This window comes from Empidonax traillii, unplaced genomic scaffold (genome assembly GCF_003031625.1).
Source record: "Empidonax traillii isolate 1590-97213 ecotype Southwest subspecies unplaced genomic scaffold, ASM303162v1 scaffold245:size1430315, whole genome shotgun sequence".
In the NCBI taxonomy this organism is placed as follows: Eukaryota; Metazoa; Chordata; class Aves; order Passeriformes; family Tyrannidae; genus Empidonax; species Empidonax traillii.
In genome coordinates, this window is record NW_020955438.1 from 1070575 (window position 1) to 1091525 (window position 20951).

Genomic DNA, 20951 nt, shown 5'->3' on the forward strand with positions numbered 1-20951 from the left:
CAGATAGCTACTACACTGATAATAGAACAAAACTGGGTGCATGGTAGGGAGAAGGGGAATGGCAAGCACATAATGGGACACTTATGAAGAAAAGAGGAGTTCTATTTTAAAAGCTTAGATTGAGACTGGAGATCAAATATATGTAAAGGATTTTAAAGTAATGGGAAGACTAAAAACAATACTGAGAAATAATTTAGTGAGCAAGTAGATAAGTTAACTGCAGCCCCAACAAGGTATCAGCTAAAAAAAAGGAAGATGGGATGCATACTGTGGCCAGCTGAATGAGAGCAAATTATCTTAGACTGACATAGTGAGTTGCCTTAAGGAGTGCAGGGTACTCAGAAAAGAGTGCAAAGAATTTATATTTGCCCCCAAACGAAGCAAGAAACAGAAGACATAAATAAAAATTGTATAAGGTGTGCAATGATGCAAAAGTGGATTACTAAAAGAAAGCTGCCAGCGCTACTGCATTGCCTAAACCAAGGACTGTGACTGCAAAGGGATCACCCGGATAAACTGTCACAAACTAGAGTATCAGTATCTCTTTGTCACAATTAGTATCTTTCATGGATAGATTGAGGCTCTTCCACCTAAAAAGAAATACAACTAGTGGAACTGTAACAATGTTGTGACAGAAAATTATTTGTAGAATGGTACAGCAGCTGAGACAGGATGAGATAAATAGCGGGGTGGGAGCAGGGAGGTTGTAAGAGAAGTAACTCAAGCCTTAATAAGTAACCTGGGGATTAAGCAAGGACTGTATATACCCTACCACCTTCAATCCTGCAGACTGGTAGAAAGAAATGAGTCAGACTATTAAATATATACTAAAAAAAATGTAGGACAATATCCAAAATAATGGGCTGAAAAGTTAATCTCGTTATTAGTAGCATTAAGGAGCAGTGATAGATCAGGGACTGGTTTACAACTCTAACATATTTTGTTTGGACAGCCTGTCCCTTAGTGGCTTTGTGTCTAAGGCCCTAAAATACTACAGCAGGATAAAGAAGAAAACAATGCTCGGATGGAAGAGACAACATGAGAAAAATGGGTAAAACGAGAAAGCAAGGATACAATTCATATATGGCTTATGAAATATGGGGTCAAATGTATTTGAAATCAGATAAAGACGAACAAGCCTTAGAGACAAAATGAAAGGGGACCTATTACGTTACTAATAGGATAAATCTTTAAAGATATTAAATAGATGAGCGCAATAGTAAATACAAACGGGTTCATGTTTCTTAGATATCCCCCTAAGGGGCCAAAAAATTCTGGAATCTGCCATGAATTTGTCAAGAACTCAGACACAGAAAATGTCCCAAAGAGGAACCTCCGGCACCTGTGCAGCCTGAGCCCCCGCACTCACAGCTCACCCCAGTGCAACCTCATCTCCCACAGGCAAGGGGGTGCAGCCTGCCTGGTGCTCACCTCCCACCTGGCTCCAGCAGGTCTGTTTATATGCTTGCATACTAATGGGGCTGGTTTATGCTGCAAGTTTTGCTTATTTTCTATTTTTGTAGGACAACAGATTTTACTACAGCCCCTCAAACAAGCAACAGCTGACAGAGTCAGGGACCAGCAATGCAAACTGAGGCAAGGTGAAGGAGTTGAGGTCTCCTGCGGTTACAAGGATATCTAAATTGGCTTTTCACTCCATATTAATCACTTCAATGCAATTTTAAAAAATTGTATTAATTTCACATATTTAACAAGGCAGAAAATGACCATGAAGTGCTTTGGAAACCTAGAGATGGTCACTTTCAGACCTTTATGGTTCTGGAACTCAGACCAGAAAGTGAATGCCTCTGCAGGGTCTCCCTGCTCGGTCCTGATCAGGAGCCTGGCATTGCTGCAGGGTTTGAAGCATCCTTGCTGCACTCATGGGTAGCAACCCAGGAGCTGGTGACAACCAAAGGAGAGGAGAAACAGTGACCTACAGACNAGGAAAGGCAGCTAGCCCTGGTGTTGAGCTGCTGATTTCAGTAATGGCCTATTAAGCAATTTAGGAGGAATTTAGGAGGGAGGGTCAAATAAGAAAGGAAGCAGAAAGGGGGGGATTGAGGCAGACAGGAGACTAAATGCTGTCAAAAGCTAAGGAGTTAAAATTTGAGAGAACTGGGGGTTAAGCATATATATATGTAGGTCTGAAATGGGATAAAGTGTAATGGATTGTAAACTACTATGACTGAGCCACAGTGGAAGTAACACCAGAGAGCAATGTTAGCTATGTTAACAGCCAAAACTTAACTGCTAAGCCTTGCAGTCCTTTAGAAAGGAAATTATAAAAATCATACATCATGGCTAAGGATGGTAAAAGTCTGCACAGAATGTTATAAATGATCGCAAACAACTCTGTGTGATTCTCCCCTTCACTGTCCCCCACAGCTGTTTAGCTGCCTCCACACAATCACAAGCCCAGCTCTGATACTGCACAGCTGCATAACCTTGGGCCAAACTTCTGAGCAAACCGCTAAGTTATGAGACAGCCTGCAAGAAGATAAGAAGGGCAAAAGCAGGGGGAGGAAAACTGAGAGCTTTGGGTCAGATCAAGCCATTAATATCTACAGTGAAAACTGGGTAAAAATGGGTTTGAGCATCCCAACCATCTGTTTACCTTCCTCAGAAATGGCCAGCAATAGCATTAGTCACACACCTGAGCTATATCAGGTGATAGTCATATCAAGATAACTAAGAACAAGACTATGCTGTGTAAAAGACTGGAAAAGTGAAAGCGGGTGAAATTCTCACAAGGACTGGCAGACTCAGGGAACCAGGGGACCCACTCAGCCTGCAGTAAGCAATAAACTCAGAGGTTGCCGAGGTTGCCCAGGGCCACCAGCACGAAGGAACGTGAGTAGCTGTGATCACTGCCTGCTGTGAAGAATAGCAGCTGGGCTCTTCAGCACTGCATGCTGTGGGAGCTTCTAAAAGAGAGCCTGAAGGGGGTGTCCATGCTCTGCTCTGGAGTGGCCAGGGGTTGTTCAGTGGTGCTTGTGGCGCTGGGGGGATGCAGGTAGGTCAGGGCTGCTCTGTGCCAGACAAAAAACTCGTGGGTTAGATCAGTTTAGAGGTTCAAGGAAGCAACAATGCTGATTGCAGCCGGGTGGGTCACAGCCCAGGGGTTTTTGCTTAAGCATCCCGCTGTGCAAGAAGATGAGGGGAGGTTGGGAGCTGAAATTTCAAACCTCACAGAGTTAGCTCAGGTTCTGGAGCAGCTCTGTATTTCACAAATATATGAGGCTATAAAAGGCAGGAGATGGTGGGGACCGAGGGTCGTTCATGAAGTTGCTTTGGTGCTAAAAAAAAGGAGATTAATTTATTCTCTCCAATTGGAAAACAAAACAAAACAACAAAATATTTCCCTCTCTCCCTTTTTTTCTTTCTTCTTCTCCTTTTTTTTTTTTTTTTTTTTTTTTTTTTTTTTTTTTTTTTTTTTTTTTTTTTTTTTTTTTTTTAATAAAGAAGATTTTTTGCTCTTCCTTGCACCCAGAAGCCCAGCACACAGCTCTTGACTTCAACTGTTTAGCTTGGCCATGCTTTTTGTCTCTGCTAAGACTCTTCCAGCAGTGGATAGAAAAGCTACCCAAAAAGCCAGCAGGCCTCGGTCCATCCCACTGACCTCCTCTGAGCTGGCCCTACATACGAAAGTGGAAAGCTCTTGGGGTTGCGTGGTGACAGGCAGCAGTGCAAATGTTTGGAGGAGACAGGAATTATCAGATGGGAACTGGGTGAAGGCAGAGCGGGCACATTTGGGGTTGAGAGGGAAGAAGGGACGGAAATAGCTCAGTTCTTGTATTAACTGATAACATTGAGTGCATTAATCAGCGAGTGAAGCTCATCCCTTACGCTCTCCAGGGAGTGACAGATCATCTGAGGGCTGTCCAGGAGCTCGATGCTGTGGGTGTAGGGCTCATATTTCACCGAGAAGGGCCGCTTGATGTGTGCTGCATAGCTCCTGCAAGGGAAGGAGGCAGATAGCTGGGTACAAGAGATGGATCCTGAGTCTCCCTGCTACCCACCACCATTTACCCAGGAAGATCACAACAGGTTAATGCCTCCTTTAGGCAGAGTTTCCAGGTTAGCACAAAAGCTCTGGTTTCCCACCTTTCCAGCTCCACAGGACTATAGGAGTAGTTGAGATCCCTTCTGTTCATCAAGGAAAACCATGAGTATGCCTGTGAGTTTCTGTGGGCTGAACACATGAGCTTGTACCAAACCAGAGGGTGCAGTCAAGTGGTCACCTCCATGTCCATTGCCAGGCATCCTCTGCTTCAATTTCTTTTTCACAAAATGCCAAGAAGATTTAGAAACTAATTGCAGGGAAAGCCCATGGTATTATAGTATTATATTATTAAATCCTGTCTGACATTCATTTATTGACTAATCTCTGCTTGGGGAGGAGTAAACTAGCTGTGTGCCATCTTAAGGATAGATTTGACAGGCAGTGGCTCAGACCTGAGCTAGAGGATGAGAACAGCATCACCAGAGATTTGTGTTGAGCAAAGCTGCACTACCGTACCCAAAGCCAACTGCAGCCTAGATCTCAGTGATGAACTTAACTTCACCTCATATCTCTCAAGAGCAAGACCCTCTTGGTACTTTTCTAATGAAGAAGTATGTGATCAAGTGAAAGCAAGTCGAGGGTAAGGTTTCCCCAAGGTTGCCCACATTCACTTTCAGTGCTAAGATTTGTACACTTGACAAGGTACAGTTTTTTAATTTTGGGGGTGCGTAAACATAGAGCTGGGAGTCTATACTTAGGTAATGGCCAGTCTCTTCGCGAACGAAGAACCGGGGAAGGTCTTTCCACCTTCCAGCCTGCGCATTGGATTTTTTAGGTGAGACACAGTGTGCGCGGAACTGAGCCCACCCTTTAATCCTGAGGTTCATCTGCCGGGGCTATACTTAGGTACTCATGGCTAGAATCTCATGCTGGGAAGATGAGGGGACAAACAGCATTAGCAATCCGCACGCTCCTCGCCTCTGCAGAGGCTTCACCCTTTCGCTCCTGAATTGCTTAGCTTAGGCTACCCTCTTGTGGCTACCACGGGTCTGCTCTGGCACAGGGCTCGGGGAAGCACAGCACTTTCCCAGACAGAGACAAATGTTCTGCTAGCTGGTCCTTCGTGCCTAGTATGGAATTGCAAGGGAATTGGGGGAAAACACAACAGACAGGGCCAAGGGGCAACACAGTCCAAGGCACAGGCTAACGCTGGCAGGGAGCTGCCACGCTTGCAGGGAAACAACAAAAATGTGCAAATGAAGGGGTTTCCTGCATACTCACATTGTCCATCTCCTGAAAGATGTGGTTTATCTCGGTTCTACCAGGCAAGGTCCAGCTCACCTCTCTTGTTAATGCCATCAGCCACAACCATGACTCATAGCACAGCTGCTAATGGCTAGAAACTTGCCTTCCAACGTGGGTGTGATCACTTGACACCTTTTGAAGCATATAAATATGACATGGGTGCTTGGAATGGCACTGGGGGAGTGTACCCTTTCTGAGAAATGAGGCTTTTCTTGAGGAATAGCCCTGATAGTCAGGTCCGTGGTGGCAGCTGCCAATAATGCAAAAGATACAGATGCTTTAATATTTTCACCTCAGAGAGAAACATCTGTGTGGTCTCTGAGCTCTTTAAAGGGGATCATTTACAGTCACAGTCAAGCTAGCCACAGTCAAGACCCTCTAGCCTAATCTTGGCTGTGTATGTGGTGTATATTTCCCTTTTAAATGCAAGGAAATGACTCATTAGGCAGCAGTTGGGTTTTTTTAAAGCAGCCTAGTGTGTGTGAGGACAGGCTCCCCCAGTGCTTGCTTTTGAGCAGCTGGACCTCAGGTTGTGTGAACAGTGCAAGTGAGAGTAATAAAAGCAGAAGTTAAAATATAGCAGTCCCTGTAATTTATATTAAATATCCCTCTTGAAGGAACTGCAAAGTCATGTACATCATGTTCACCTCTCTTTCCTAAGCTAAGATAAAAATGGTATAGGCAAAGTTTTCCACTGTCAATCAAATGTTAAAGGACTTAGCTTTTCTCCTGTAGGGAATTCTCAGTATGATCAAGAAAATGCTCTTTTGAACAGATATCCATGGGTAGAGTTGGCCTTCCAGAGTACTTCTGACAACTTGAACTGAAAGCAGCCATAATGTCAACCCGTATCTCAATGTATTATATTTTAATTTCCTTCTATTTGGGTTTCTCTCACTGCCCAGTCCTACCTCAGTTTACTTTTGGCATCACTGAAGCTTTCAGACACAAAATAAACAGGCTGGTAGTTCTGGTCCTGGTAGGGCTGAACAGCAGCAGCATCAGGGTCAAAATCCCGCACCTCTGGTTCATCTGACAAGGAGTGCTGTGAACACAGCAGAACAATGACAGCATGAAACCGAGGGGATTGGAGGGCACGTATGGGGTAGGAAAAGGTGGATAATGGATTGGGTAAAGTCGTTGGAGAGGTGCTGAAACAGAAGGTGTTTTGCTCTATAGGGTTTAGAGCAGAGAGGCAAATTATGCTGGGACTTACTATGAGCTCCCCGTAGGAAGACAGGAGCCCGGCTCCGTAGGCTTTGACTATTCCGTTCTGTCTGCAGAGCCCAAACTCCACTGTAAACCAGTAAAGCTGTGAAAAGAAAAGGGAAAATTCCTGGGGGATACAGCTCCTCATTTGCATCTCCCTGTCACTTCTGAGCACTTACAACACAGCCAGGGTCTGGGGCTATTTAAAGGAACAGGTACCTGACACTTTGTCCCCTCTCCATATCCTGCACCTTTTGTTGACAGACAAAAGTGCTAAACTAAGTTTCTGCTACACCAGGACAGATGCAGTCTGCATCCCTGGGCTTGTCCCCTGCACACCCAGCTGCTGTGGGATGCTGCTGTTTGGTGCCCTTGGAGCAGGATAGGTCACCTTGGCAAGGGAGAGCCAAAGGAAGTGGATGTCATTTAATCCCATCCCAAAGAGTTCCAGCAGTACTGCTGTTAGAAATACGATGCTTGGTGATACTACTGGTGCCTGAGAAAATTGGGTTAATGTGCAAGCAAGCTCTGCTGTTAAACTGATCTCTGCTCTGCAGTCATCATGAAAAAAGCAGTGCTGGGGCAGCTCGGGTGGGGGCTCTGAGCCTGCAAATCTTGGAGCATCAGGCTGAACCTGTCCCCTTGATAACACAGAAGTGATGCTGGAGATGTTGGGTCCCGATCCAGCAAAGAGGTAAACTTACCGTTGATAGTTTCTCAATTTCTTCATCAGTTGCTCCCAGAGATGCCAGCCCAATGTCCTAGGAAGAGAAGGGGAGGGGCAAACATCAGATTTGGTCTGTGGGCCTTACACACTGATTGCTCTGTTTTATTGCCTTGAGACAACAGATTTTGCTGTCCTGCAGTGCCATGCATCTGATGGGACTTCACTGGGCTCAGACTAAAAACACTTTGCTGCAGAGTCAGTATTGGGGTTCTCAGTCCATCACTCCAGAACATCAAGTTTAATAGAAACAAGAAAGGTTTAGGTGGCGACACAGGGGTTTGGGGTCCCACCTTGTGCCCTGCTTTCTCAGGGGCAGGGGAAGCAGATGGCCACCTTACCTGAGAGAACTGGGCAAACGTCTTGTCAGCCAGCATCGGGACGTGCCCCAGCAGCTCATGACAGCAATCCCTGCCGGTGTGAGGGCGGAAAGGAGGAAAACACAGTCAGCAGTCGACAGAGCGTGTCCGCTGGGCAGAAAGGTTAATTGCTGGCCAGGTGGGAGGTGCAGGCAGGGGAGGCCATGGGTGCCAGGCAATACTCACGGCTCGGGGGAGTGCATGGGTGAGGACGCGTGGCGGATGTACTGCGTGCACTGGAAGACGCGGAAGGCCAGGCTGGCGAGGAAGTCCCGTGCCGACAGCAAGCCAGCCACTGGCCGGAGCTGGAAGCCGGTCCTCTCTGAAACAGCACATACCATCTCTGTGAGGAGCATAGCCCATAGCCTGTGCTGATGTCCTGTGTTCCCAGCATGGGAAATTAAAGGGCTTCTTTTATGCCAAACCTAATTTATTTGCCCCTACTAGGGAAAAAGATCTACTCTTTAGCTGCTCAGTGGGATCATTTGACTATGGGCTTGACCTTCAATTGCAGCCCACTGTGTTTAGCTGCAGTCTCCACCACTTGGGCAATGCACAAGCCACCAGCTCTCCTCCAAAATCTCAGCTCACACACTCCTTCTTTGGGTTCAGGTTTCTCATCTGTAGCTGATACCACCGTGCTGGAGTCTTGGCAGACCCTCAGGCACATACCCACCTTTCAGGAAGCGGGAAACCTCCTCCAGTTGAGGGATGTTGTTCTCATTGTAGCCACAGAATTTCTCCAGTAGACTGAAAGCTTCAAGGTACTCCTTGCAGGCATGGGTGGGGTACAAGCTCTTCAGGGTGCTGTACACCTCCTTCCTTCAGGACAAGAAGTGGCATTCATTCAGTGGCTTGATGCGTCTAGTCCTCTCCTGTCATAGTGTTATGCACTACCAGGGACCCAGGTCTCTAGGCTCCTTATCTTTTAGCCTTTCTCCACCACTAAGTCTATATCTCTGCACATTGACAGAGGTATGTAAACATACAGACACACATTCAAATGAGCCTGCAAAGGCAGCAGCTGTATCTGCACAGACTTATTTCTGACTTGAAGGTCAGGAGATTGTATAAAAGGTATTAACTGGAATCAAAATATTCCCAGTAGGTAAACTCCTGAAGTTGCGCTGTGAAGACAGTCAATAGAACCAGGGGATGACCTTGTTGAGAAGCCTGTGTACTCAGCTCATATGAGTTGGTATTGTTTTCAGAGACATTCCAGCAGCAACACTCCTGGAAAAAAATCATCCTCAAAGGAAGTGTCTTCCTAAGTGAGACCAGGGAGGTTCCATGCAGATATTCCCCCTGGGCCTCTTTTTTCTGCAGCTGTGATAACTGCTCTTTGTTTGGAGGCTGCTGCTAAGTCACGACTCTCAGAGAAGTGGGACTCTGAATTATCTACCTTGCTCTCTGGGGAGGCTCCTTTGGAGGAAGCCCCTGGGGGCTGCAGTGTGAAAGTGCTGTTGATGCAGCCCCAAGAGAGGAGGAGACAGAGCATCACTGTTTTGGAGGCAGCTTGCTCTCCTGGATGTGGCCCTGCCATAAAATGCCATTCAATGTGTTACTGGCTTTTATAACAAGCCACTAAGTTGGATCCTTGCACTCCTGATACATTTTTCAAGAGGTCATACCGAAACCGTTTGGGTTTTGATGCCCAGCTTCTAGGGTGAAGCCAACAAATATCCATGATCAAATCAGCACTCACCAGGTAGCGATCTCCTCTGCTGTGTACTCCACATGAGGAATTGGGTCCCCACTGCAAGGCAAATGCACCATTACTGAACAGAGCACATGCCAGGCTCCTCTTCCTTTTGAGAAGGAAGCACTTTGGAGAAGCTCTGCATGATGTTCATCAATCTTCTTTAAACCAAACAAGGGGGTGACAGGAAAGACAAAGCCTTAGTACTGGGTCATTTGTACAGGTGCAACAAGTACAGAGACATGAAGAAAACCATTAGTCTAGTTAGAGAATAAAATGATAAAGGGATGAACAAGAGGTTAGCAGGGAAAACATTTAACAGGAAAAAAAAAAAGAAACTTTGTGTGAAATTAAATTCATTTCATGTGCCTGAAATTCAGGGAGCTGGTGGCTCCAAGAATGAACCAGTGTCTGGAAAATAAAGTGAGCTAAGAAGGAAAGCTAAATGCATTTGAACTGCAGAAAAATATATTGTCAGTAATATTAAGGATGGCAAGAATGGAAAATCTTAACATTGATGTAAGTGGGCACTAATGAAGAGTGACAATTTTGCTTTTTCTCATCATAGTTAGCAATTATATTTCCTAAGTCTTTCTATTCTCTATTTGAACAAGTGACGTATTCATATATTGCAGTGTAAAAGCATAGTTCCTTTTCCATTAACAGCCTGAAGAGACACTACACAGTGGCTCATAAATACTATCCTGCAGGTGAGATCTAAGAGAAGACATTGCAAATTGGTGCATTGTATTAGGACAGCATTTATCCCTGTGTCTTTTGTTGGCACAGTGACTTTTCTGTGCACCTAGTATTCATACAGGATAAAAAATCTAGTGTCCACATTCTGGGCTTCAAATCAGCAAAGAACATGAAATCCAACAGCAGAAAACCATTCTCACCCCTGCATCTCACCCCTTGCAGGGGTAGCTGAAGAAGGTGATCCATATAATTTCTGCAGTCTGCTTTCAGCAGAGCTCACTACAATGAGCACAGCTCATCTACACCTGAAGTCCTGCTCAGAGAGAGAGAATGCTACAGTGAAAGGCAGTGTCACTGAATAGAATCTAGGGAATATCTTACAAATCTAACTGAATATTAGAGCTCTGATGTTGTGAACAAACTGAGTCCTATCACTGCATAAATCAGAATAGAAATATTAAGCAGTAGTAGAACACATAGTTTTAAATCTATATAAGACAACGTTGAAAACATTACTGGAATCTATTTAATTTATCAGACAGAGTTAGGAGGTGAACCATTTAGTCTATAAATACTGTCATAGCAAAAAAAAAAAAAATCTGATAGCAGTGTTTTATCTAGCAGATGAAAGGCATGTATGATCCATTGGGTAAAAGCTAATGAAGCATTGGAACAAAATTTCTGAGCATGTAGTAGCTTTTCCAGTAGTTGAATCACTGAATTCAAAACTAGATGCCATTTTAAAAGAGATACTGCATTTAAAAATTAAGTTTGAGGTCTGACGGATGTGGCTTTTTTATGCAGAAAGTTTATTCTTATTATATCTGTATCAATGTATGAATTAATGAAAACAGATATTTGTTTATTTAAGAAATGATTGGAATGAATAGAGAGAAGAGAGACACAAAACGAGTTGGAAAGGCTGAATGGGGAGACAAAACATAAAAGAAGTGTCATACATGTAGTACAATGACTTCCCAACAGGTTTGTTGACATGTCATTATCATTGTTGACATGCATAAATGTTAGGAGAGAGACTTACTGCTTATAGTGAAAAGCAATCTCTGCTATTGATTTCCTTCTCTGGCGATACACTTGGTCAGAGTAGCCCTGTGATGGCAAATAGGAACAGAGACAGGATTTTTAATCAGTTACTAAAATTTCTCACCCAAGAAAGTTCATCAGGAACTTCTCTCAAGGTGGCATTCTCACTGTAGTTGCCTGATCAGCTGCACTAATAGGTGTTCTCCAACTCCCTGCTTCTGTGCGACAACTCAGGAGTTCAGTGTGACGGTGTGCCCATACAGACCAACTCACCGGGTGATCCAGATCCAAGTCAGGGTCAAACTTGGTGACCAAATGGTGGCACTTGTCCAATTCACAGATTTTTCTGGGAAACCAGTGAACTGTGGGGAGAGGGAAAGTGACAATCTGTCTGTGGAAGTGAAGATGGAGCATTCCCTAATGAGAAGGGGTTGTGAGGCTGAGTAAGATACATCTGATCTCGTGTGCCACATGCACACACACAGCAAACAGCAAATGGCACAGCTGTGCCTTCTGGGCAGTAATTCCACAATCTAAATGGTCTTTGTTCCACAGTCATGTCTAGTGTCCTGATCTGCATCTCATGACTTCCCTGCCCATCTCTCAGCAGAGTATTTAGTGACAAAAATAAAGGAGATGAAAATTGAATTTTACTGAAAGATTCTAGACTTCACATTATACTGGAGTAGGGATGGAGAGATCATTAGGAGAGGTGTGAACAAACAAGAAATTCAACCTACTTTTTTTTTTTAATTATTTTTAAATTTTTTTTTAAATTTTTCATTTATTTATTTATTTATATTTGTTACCACAAGAATGGGCTAGGAGCAACGGAGTCTGCTGAGAAATGGACAAGGAGGGAAGTGGCTTTCAGGATTCAGGTGTCCCAGAGGCAGTCTTTTCTGGTTTACTGAAATTTAGCATACAGTAACCCTTTCCCTTTAATGGGAATAACAAAGTCTCTACCCTGTTTCTACAGGGAGAGCTCAGCCTCTCCTCACAAGTGAAACAGTTTGTAAGTTCCTTACATTTGTCTTCCTTAGTGGTCCTCACATCTTCTGCTACCCTCTTGATGGAGCTAATGAAAGTGTTGAGGTCAGAGCTGTGGACTTCACAGCGCACAAAGTATTCCAGTTCAGCGGTCCCTTCACGGGGCTTTCGGCTAAGCCTGGTCTCCAGGTGGTGAATTTTAGCTTCAAATGTCTTTTGGGACATGTAAAGGAAGAACAAAACCATGAAGCAACACTTGAGACACCTGCTGCTGCTACCCAAAGATGTCCATACGGATACATAGAATCAGAGTGGTTTGAGTTGGAAGGAACATTAAAGACCAGCTAAATTTGCAACCCCCCTGTCATGGGCAGGGACAACTTACACTAGACCAGGTTACTCAGAGCTCCATCCAACTTGACCTTTAACACTCCCAGGGATGGGGCATCCATAGCTTATCTAGGCAACCTGTTCCAGTGCCTTACCATGCTCAAAGTATTTTTTTTTTCCTAATATCCAACTTAAACCTACTCTCTTTAAATTTGAAGACATTCACCCTTGTCCTGACACTACATCCTCCTGTAAATAGTCCCCCTCCATCTTTCCTGTAGGCCCCCTTCAGATACTGGAAGGTTGCAAGTCACGTCAAAGCCTTCTCTTTTCCAGGCTTAACAATCCCAGTCTGGGATGGATTCCCTCTTGTCGTTTAGTTCGTGCACCCCCTGTCCCTCCAGAATAAACACACCCACCCGTTATTTCCCTCTGCACAGGCAGCCACTTGGGCTGGTCAACAGGTACCAACAGAAGACTTCTACAGTGGCAAAGAAGACCTCATCAAGAGATAAAGTTGATGTGGCAAAGCGGCATTTCTCATGGCCCCCTTCCCTTTCACCTCTCATCCAAGACCCAGGTGGGGTTTGGGGGGGGTGTGGTGGGGGTGAAGGGCCTGCCCGGGCGCTTCCGGTGACGCGGCGCTGACCGTGGTGCTGATCGGTGGGGATGGCATGACCCGCCCTCAGCAGCTTTAGTGTGGGCCCGCTATCAGAACTGGTGTCGTTTGGGCTCGTTATTCCTCCATGGAATAAGAAGGAGACAAAATGGAGTCTATAGCCTTTCAAAGGGCCCTGGTAGACTTGTGGATATTTTCTTTAGCTCAATGAAAACTGGCAGTACAAGCCCAAGTCCCTGGGCAATGACCCAACCTTTCCAAAGTCCCTGCAAGACCTTCGATAGAGGAAGGGACGTGATTTCTTTTGTTAATCAGAGGCAAAAAGATGAGAAGGAACAGATACGATGCCACAGGTAAATTAAATTTAGGCTTGTGTTTTTTAATGTACCTACCAACTTCACTATTACATTGTCCCCTCAACAATCAATACCTTTGCATTAATCTGACAGCTGTGATTGCATTACCTATGCTTTAGCTGCATGTAACACATACAGAAGAGTGAAACCAGCTTCCCTGAAGCCTGGCTCATGATGAGGCAAATGTCATTATGCCCGTCTGCTTTCATATCTTGTACCTGCATTGCCAGAGGGATCTGGGAAATGAATCTTCCTCTGTTGGGGCTTGACATGCTTGTCTTTTTATTATATTTAAAGCTCTCTCTGTGACAAGCTCAAAGAGCTTTTTTGCTCCAGGATGAAACAAACGATATTTGAACATAAGCTGCCCCAGCTTCTCTCTTGATGTTTTGAAATTATTTAAATTACAGAGTTTAAATGCAGAGTGACATAAAATCTACCAAGCACAAGAGCCCACACATCTATGTTTCATGCCCACTAAGCAGCTTGTTGAATGTTACACTGATAGATTTTTTTTATGCTTTATCTGGCATCTGGGCACTTCTGGGAAGGGTACCCCAATTATGGCAACACCAAGGGGTTTGTCTGTAAAGTTTTTCATAGAGATTCTTTCGAGAGAAGAACCATATGTTTCCCAGAAAATACCTTTTCTTACAAGAGTCTTCTCAGACGCGATGCAAAATATTTTGTAATTGCTGAAGAACTTAAACATTTTTCATAAGAGTATCAGAGATAATACTACATGGGCAATGAATAACTGGAATACCCTACAATTTCAAGGAAATATCCCCCAAAGGGTAACTATACTTTCTGTAGGTTGACAGCTGTTAAGTGGTGTGTTTACTGCGTAGTGCATAAAGCCCCGAACAACCTGCTGTGACTGGACCTGCTCTGAGCAGCAAGTTGGACTAGAGACCTCCAGAGGCCCCTTACAAGCCACATAACAGATTATTAGGAACAAATTGTCCTCTGCTGTCACAGCTGAAGTCAATGAAATTAAATTACCATAGATAAAACACATCTCAGAACCTCAGTTTTCAGAACGCTTTTGAATCATGCTGGATGAAAACATACCATGTATATGCAAGCTTTGATTACTGTTTAAATAGGTAGCAACTATTTCCCGTGGAAAGACCACCAGTCTTTCCATTCATGGTACTGAGATCCTGTATAATGCAACAATATGTTGCTGGCTAGGGGGAAAATCCTCAGCGGTTTTCCTTGGTATTAAAGGCATATACAGGATGCATCTCAGGGGGAGGGGGAGCAATCCAACAGAATCTTTAACATGTGAATCAATCCTTGAAGTAGAGAGGAAATTTTGAAATCAAGACACCAGTTTTACACCCAGGGTGAAGTAGTTCCTGTAACTATTTGACCAAGGACTAATGTGTCAATGCCATTCAGAGGCTATTAAAGCCTTGACCCACGAGGAAGGTGAGTTTGGTCTGTTGACATGTAGAATATACAGCTTGCTTTGAATGTGGGATTAGAGCCCTTCACACCAAGTTGAAGTGCTGAGCAGTGGAGAGGGCTGGCGGAGTATGTTATAAGCCCAAGGGTGTGGACTGGAAGTGTGAAATTGTGTGGTTGGATCCAATAATTAGGCAAAATCAAGACCAGAGTTTAACAGCGCTGCAAGACAGAGGTATGTCACATTCTTAGTGATGGCAAGTGAGGGCACACTGGGATATGAGTGAAGTATAACTGTGGGGACATCAGACTGATCATTTGCAGTAGACAGACCTAGTCTGATTCTTCTTTATTAGGCTCAAGTGATACTTCTTACAGAACAGTCATGAAACCTGAAGTGTATTCCTTGACTACCATACAACAGGTTAGGAACTCACCTCAAATACCTTAAGTACACGGGACAGCGGTGAAGTTTTGGCTCCCTTGAGCATGAAGAAGAGGTTCAGCATGGCTCTCCCATCTTTCTCCTCAAATACAATGGTCTCTGTAGACTCTGCAGCATCAGAAGCTGCAGCTGCAGCTTCTCTTTCCTTCCTGGCATCTTCAATGAGGCTTTGACGTCTTCCAATGAACCGTGGAGACTGAAGGCAGAGTAGAAGAGAGAGATCAGAGATATCCCCAGTAGCTGGATGAGATATGACTAATACATTGCAGCAGAGGAAGCAGGGAGAAGTTGGATTGACTTGCCTGGCTTCGTAGAGGAAGATCTGTTGATGAGGACTGAGGTTTCAGAACTGAACTTTCAGAAATGTGCAGCTTTAGGAAAAAATCTGTGTAAAACACCTTTTTAGCATGACTGGAGAGTGGGCTTCTCCCCTCATCTTTCCTAGCAATAGTTTTCAATATCCTTCAAAAAACAAAAATCATAAACAATCTTACGTAGCTTTCAGGTGTCTGATGAACTCAAGTGGAGAGGCATTAGACAAACCTGAAGTCATCTGAGAAAAGATATTTTGTGAGGTACAGCTGAAGCCCACAGCTGTGGCCTAGCCAGGAAACATGAATTGTTTGGAGTTGTATTAGCAGGGCAGCTTAGCTAAACTGCTCCCAGGATTCAATATGACATTTTCTTTTGATATTAAGTGGATGCTTGCTCACTGAAGTGTAATTGGAACCACATCCATATACCCCAGAAAATAAATTCCTCCCACTCATCTATAGATTTGGTTTGTCCCAACAAAGTCCTGCAGATTTCTGTTATTTGGAATCAAACCTGAAATGCTGCAACTCCGTGTCTGAGGTCATGTTAGGTCACTCGTTTTTATTTATAGTGAACTACACACTATTTCAATCACCACTGTTTCTTTTGTTATACAAATAGCTCATATACCAACTTATTTGTTCTTTGTCTTTTTACAACCAGTTTTCCATTTAGAGGCAGCTCAGCTGGTTCCAATTTTCCATGTTCAATACACAAACCAGATGGCAAACCCCAAGAACTTGCTAAAAGAAATGTGGGTAAGCTCTGAAGACGGACCAGAGTGCAACTGGTTGCAGCTTTCCCTCTCATCACATCGAAAATATTCAGAAAAGATAGAGATGCTAACCAAACAGTGCTTTCCCTACCTTGTGAAAATTTAGAGAGTGTTTTCCTCTTAAAAAGACAACCTAAGCTCATTTTCTCTCTGATTTTCAAAGCCCACTTTCAGTAAGTAATGTTTCCTGTAAAAATCCTCTTCGATGCTTTAGCAGTGTAAGGCCAAGATTTTAAATGCAGCCTCAAAACTGCAGCACATCGAAGCACCAGCCACTGCATTTCTATCTGGTCCTTTTTTAGTAAAGATACCCCTCTGAAATGATGTTTGCTGATCCACCCTTTATTCCTCATGGCACAGAAAATCACCAGCTAACAAATAAGCATAGATTGCTGCTTGTCTAAATTGGTGGTATTCTTGCCCAAAGAGAGCAGACATCTATCTAACAAGTGACCTCAGCCATAACTTTTAAAACCTTGTGAGCATGTGCTCAGCTTTAAGTGTGTGTTTTGCATCAATACAGTGTTTACAGCTAAGCCAGCGTTTACCTTAAAGTGCCTGCAATAAGCAGGGCAAACAGACCTGTGCCAGACACAGAAAATGGTTTCTGCAGCGACCCCAAGTCAGGTAGTGATGATATCTAAGGATGCTCTGTCACACTGTGCCCTGAGGCATAGGATTTTACTTCTGGGGTAGAGAAGAGGAGAGGAGGGAAATTATATCCCCACATCTAGGCTGTAAATCAGGTTGAAATCCAACTTGGAGGAGCTTAAAAGGTGAGACTTGTGTGACTGGAAAGCTGCACCACGAGATGCAGCCTCAGTCACTCAGAGACATGTGCTGAGACTGGGTGTTCTCTGGGAAGAAGGACTGAGGGACTCCAGTCCATGTATAGGAGTCCTGTAAGCTCCTTAGCTCCATGATGTTTTAGGTGCTAAATTTAAAAAACAAAACAAAACAAAACCCAAACAAACAAAAACCAAACAAACAAAACCAAGAAACACCAGTAAAAGGCTGAATTTTTCATTTTTCTTGGGAGAAGAGGGCTGGAAGGGATCTGACTGCCTGCTGCCTACTCTTCCAGGTAGAAGCTGCCTGGCTGCACACTCTCCATCTCATCTTTCTCTCCTCTGCCCCTCACATTTATGCTTATTGGGGTATTACCTCCTTTCGCTGGAAATTAGGAATGTGGCATAATATACAACAGCCAAACTGATCTCGTGATAAATGCCTTCCTTTCTCCCAGAGGCGCCATTGTATGGTATTTCCAAATTGCCTTGCAGACTAGCTCCCTGAGTGCATATCTGGCTACAGTGAGAACTGTAATTTGATTTCACAAAGCATTTATTTGCCTAACCAGGGCCTGAGTCTGATATGGTCATTTACCTCTTTTTAAGGGTTAGTTTGCACCTCTTATGAAGGGTTTGTTAATTTTTCCGTCTTTCAATTTGCTGAAACTCAGAGAGCCCAGCCTGAGTAGCGTAATTGAAACACTGTGTTTGGAGTTACTTTGTTTTGGTTTTTGTCCCCTGGCTCATTATTTGCAGAAAGCAGGAAGGATCGTAAAAATTGTTTCCCTCCCGTCAACGTGGGGACAGTAACATCCTATCCCTGCTTCCCTGGGCACTCTTTCCTGCTGGTTTGGCTCTAGTGGCTGTCTCCTGCCTACCCCTGTTTGTGTGCTCTGTAACCAAACCCAGCTCCAGCTACAGTCCCAGGGTCTCTTGCGAAAACTATTAGCAGCAGAAAAACTTCATATGTAACAAAAGGTTTTTCCACGGTATGAGTTTGATGTTTAGCTGGCTCAGCTGACACATAAAGTACCTGCTGCTGTAGACGAGTTCTGGGTTTGCAAAGGTCGGGGTTTTTCCCCCTTTTTGCACAGTTTTGCTGGAGCACAATTACTGTTCCCTCAGGGTAAATGGCAAGGGAACCCCTCAGACCTGCTGGAGGTGGTGTGATGGTGGGTAAGGACCGTGTGGCTGATATCCATGGTCCCACTGACAACACGAGGGCCAGGAACACATGTTGTCACATGCAAATGCAGAGTCATGCTTCTTGCCTGGTAGAAGCCAGCTAAATAAGTGACAGGGTTGTAGAGATCTGTGCTAGGTGAGAGCAAAGGGCATCCCACTCTCAAAATAATCCTCACATGTTAAAGTTTTAATTTTAAGTTGTTTTGTTTTGTTTTCTGAAAATTTCCATTCAAATAAGGGACACAAATACAGGCTGAAGTTTTATGTACCCCCCAGGCTGGAGGAGCTGCTCACCCTAAGCAGATTGCCACACTCCTGTCAGCCCATCTGCTGAACCTGAATTCCTCTGATGTCTCTGTTCAGTAGCTCATTTCCCATAAAACACAGAGCAGCACCCCAGAGGGTGTAATAACCAAATGCTCTTCCCTTCTCCAGACGGGCATTTCAACAAGCACCTCAAATACTGCTTTTACAAGTTGCTTAAAAAATACTAGGTTTTCAAGAATCACTTATGTGTTCATTATTTTGCCAGAATGAAAATGACTGTTAGAGGGAAGCATTCCCTGATTTCCATTTATTAGAGAAGGCAACTTTACCTCCTTGTTTCTTAAATGTTTCCCTTCCTTCCCAGCAAACTCCACCCTCCAAAACACCTGTCTGTCAATGTAGTGGCTGATTTTAGCACTGCACAGGGTTAAGAGAAGGGTGGCGGGAAAAGGCAGCAAGCATAGGGGAGGGAACTGGGGAGCTCTATAACTGAGCTGCTGGAGTCATGCTGCAGATATCTGCCTAACACATTGCTATTCCTGAGTTTCCTCCTGCCAACCATCCCCAGGGGGTCCCCTCCTAGTGCTCCCAGTGCCCCTGGCTGCTATGGCTCCCACAGTGTCACCTGCAGCCTGCACACATCTCAGACCCACAAGACTGTCTCATGCTGGGGGTCTTCAGGCTCATCCTGCCTGACAAGGCTTTGGGCTTAGGAGGTGAAATGTCCGTGTCCCTACAGCCAGTCCAATGGGTTGGCCAGGCTTGGCTTTTTAAAGGCACTTGAGAGCTCATAGGGAAGTTTTCCTCTCCTTTCCCTGACAGGTTCAGATTTGGTGTGTGCAGAAGCATTCCCCAAGCTAAACACAGGGCTGAGACCACATCAGGGAGAACTGGGAACAGAAATGGGGAAATGATGTTCTGGGAGATAAAATGTGGACACAGCAGCAGTGAGCAAACTAGTTAAATTACCTGTGCCTTGTGCACTGTCTAAAATATGAGCCACACTTTTTTATTATGCTAGAACAGGTGAAATCTCTGCAGTATAATATCTTGAAACCAGGAGATCATTAAGATTTTCAAATTCCCTTCTGCACTGGGAATTCCTTGCTATTCTTGCCTTAGGTCTGTGGGTTGTTCACCTTACTTTTGGCTGAGGTGGTGGGGGTTGCATTAGTTCAAGTTTTCACCCCCCTAAATGTTTGCATTTCACATTTCACCAATATGTACAGAGAATTGTTTGAGTAATTTTCCTTTGCCAGCCAAGAGCCAGGAAGTGCCCGTGTCAGCGAACTCCCACAAAGGCGATGTTGGTCCATCTATCCCTACCTCCCTCTGCCTATAGCTATGGGAGAGGCTGTGGTTTTTGGAGGAGGGGGGGAAAGAAGTGGGTTAGAGTTGTCTTACCATGATAGCCTCAGCTTGCTTGGAGTCCAGCTCTGACACCGCCCTGCGGAAGCCTTTGGCTGCAGAGGTGGAGATGTTCGGGGTTGGCATCTTTGCTCTTCCACAAGCTCTGCTGTCTGCTTTCCAGCTCCTTGCCAGCCTTTTATAGGGCAGGGCTGACGTCAAAGACTCTTTCAAATCTTCTCTTCCCCTGCTACCTCCCCATCACCACCTCCCTCCTTTCTCCCCCTCGGGCTGAGAGGAGGAGGGGATGCAAAGGAGAGAAACGTGTCTGTCCCATTAAATCTAATCGCTACAAAGATTGCAGACACCCTGCCTTCACAGACCAGACAACCCCCCACCTGTTTGCCTGCATCCAAAAGATTTCTACTCTAATTTACCCCTCCCTTGCTCTCCCTCCCATTTCTGGATAGACTTCATTCTCATTACATGTTTCTGTTCCACGCATTTTCTTCACCAGCTTGGGAGTTGCATGAAAGGATTTTGATCTGTGAAAGGAATGAAATAAAAGGCAGAGATTTAGCCCTCTCCAGCCCTTTTTTCCCCTTGTTTGCCTTGTCATCGAGGCAGTAAAGTAATAGGAAAATAACACTGATTCCCCCAAGGCAGCTGCAGGACTAGATACTGTTCTCACGTATGCACCTCCCAACGCCCAGCTCCTGACAACGCCGCACATTTCAGGGCTCCCCCGTCACCTCAGATCTTGATTTGGCCATGTAACTCTGACAGCAGGACAGCAGAATCTGAGTCTTCAGAGATGAAAAAGGCTTTAGAGGAAATAACCTGGAAAACCCCTCTCAGTCCTGCCTTCCTAAGGGCTTTGCTCCCTTGCAGTAATTCCTAAAAGACAAAATGCCCGTGTAGGGCAGGGGGCTGTGACAGTGGGTGACAGCTCAGGATCCATCCCGGGAGTCCTCTTTGCTGAAAGTAAAACTGGCATTTTTCTCCTACTGGATTTGCAGCAGCTGTCCCAAACAAACAAGCGCTGTGGGAATGCATGGCCATGCTTTGTGTGA

The 20951-nt window shown here is 44.7% G+C and overlaps 1 protein-coding gene across 2 annotated transcripts; it reads right to left on the reverse strand.

The window, feature by feature from the left end:
- Positions 1–3444: 3444 nt before the first annotated feature.
- Positions 3445–20060, reverse strand: TH (tyrosine hydroxylase). 2 transcript variants are annotated; one of them, XM_027888722.1, is made up of 13 exons: positions 19936–20060; positions 15191–15394; positions 12074–12248; positions 11319–11407; positions 11044–11111; positions 9309–9359; positions 8280–8425; positions 7790–7925; positions 7586–7655; positions 7225–7281; positions 6528–6623; positions 6223–6356; positions 3445–3958 (listed from the first exon to the last, which is right to left on the reverse strand). In XM_027888722.1, exons 1-13 carry the CDS (start codon positions 20023–20025, stop codon positions 3799–3801), a joined length of 1476 nt encoding a protein of 491 aa, XP_027744523.1. In that variant the 5' UTR covers positions 20026–20060; the 3' UTR covers positions 3445–3798. The 2 variants fall into 2 exon arrangements, with proteins under 2 accessions (XP_027744523.1, XP_027744524.1); XM_027888723.1 differs by lacking the exon at positions 6223–6356 and having other exon boundaries at positions 3809–3958.
- Between the last annotated feature and the right edge of the window lie 891 nt (positions 20061–20951).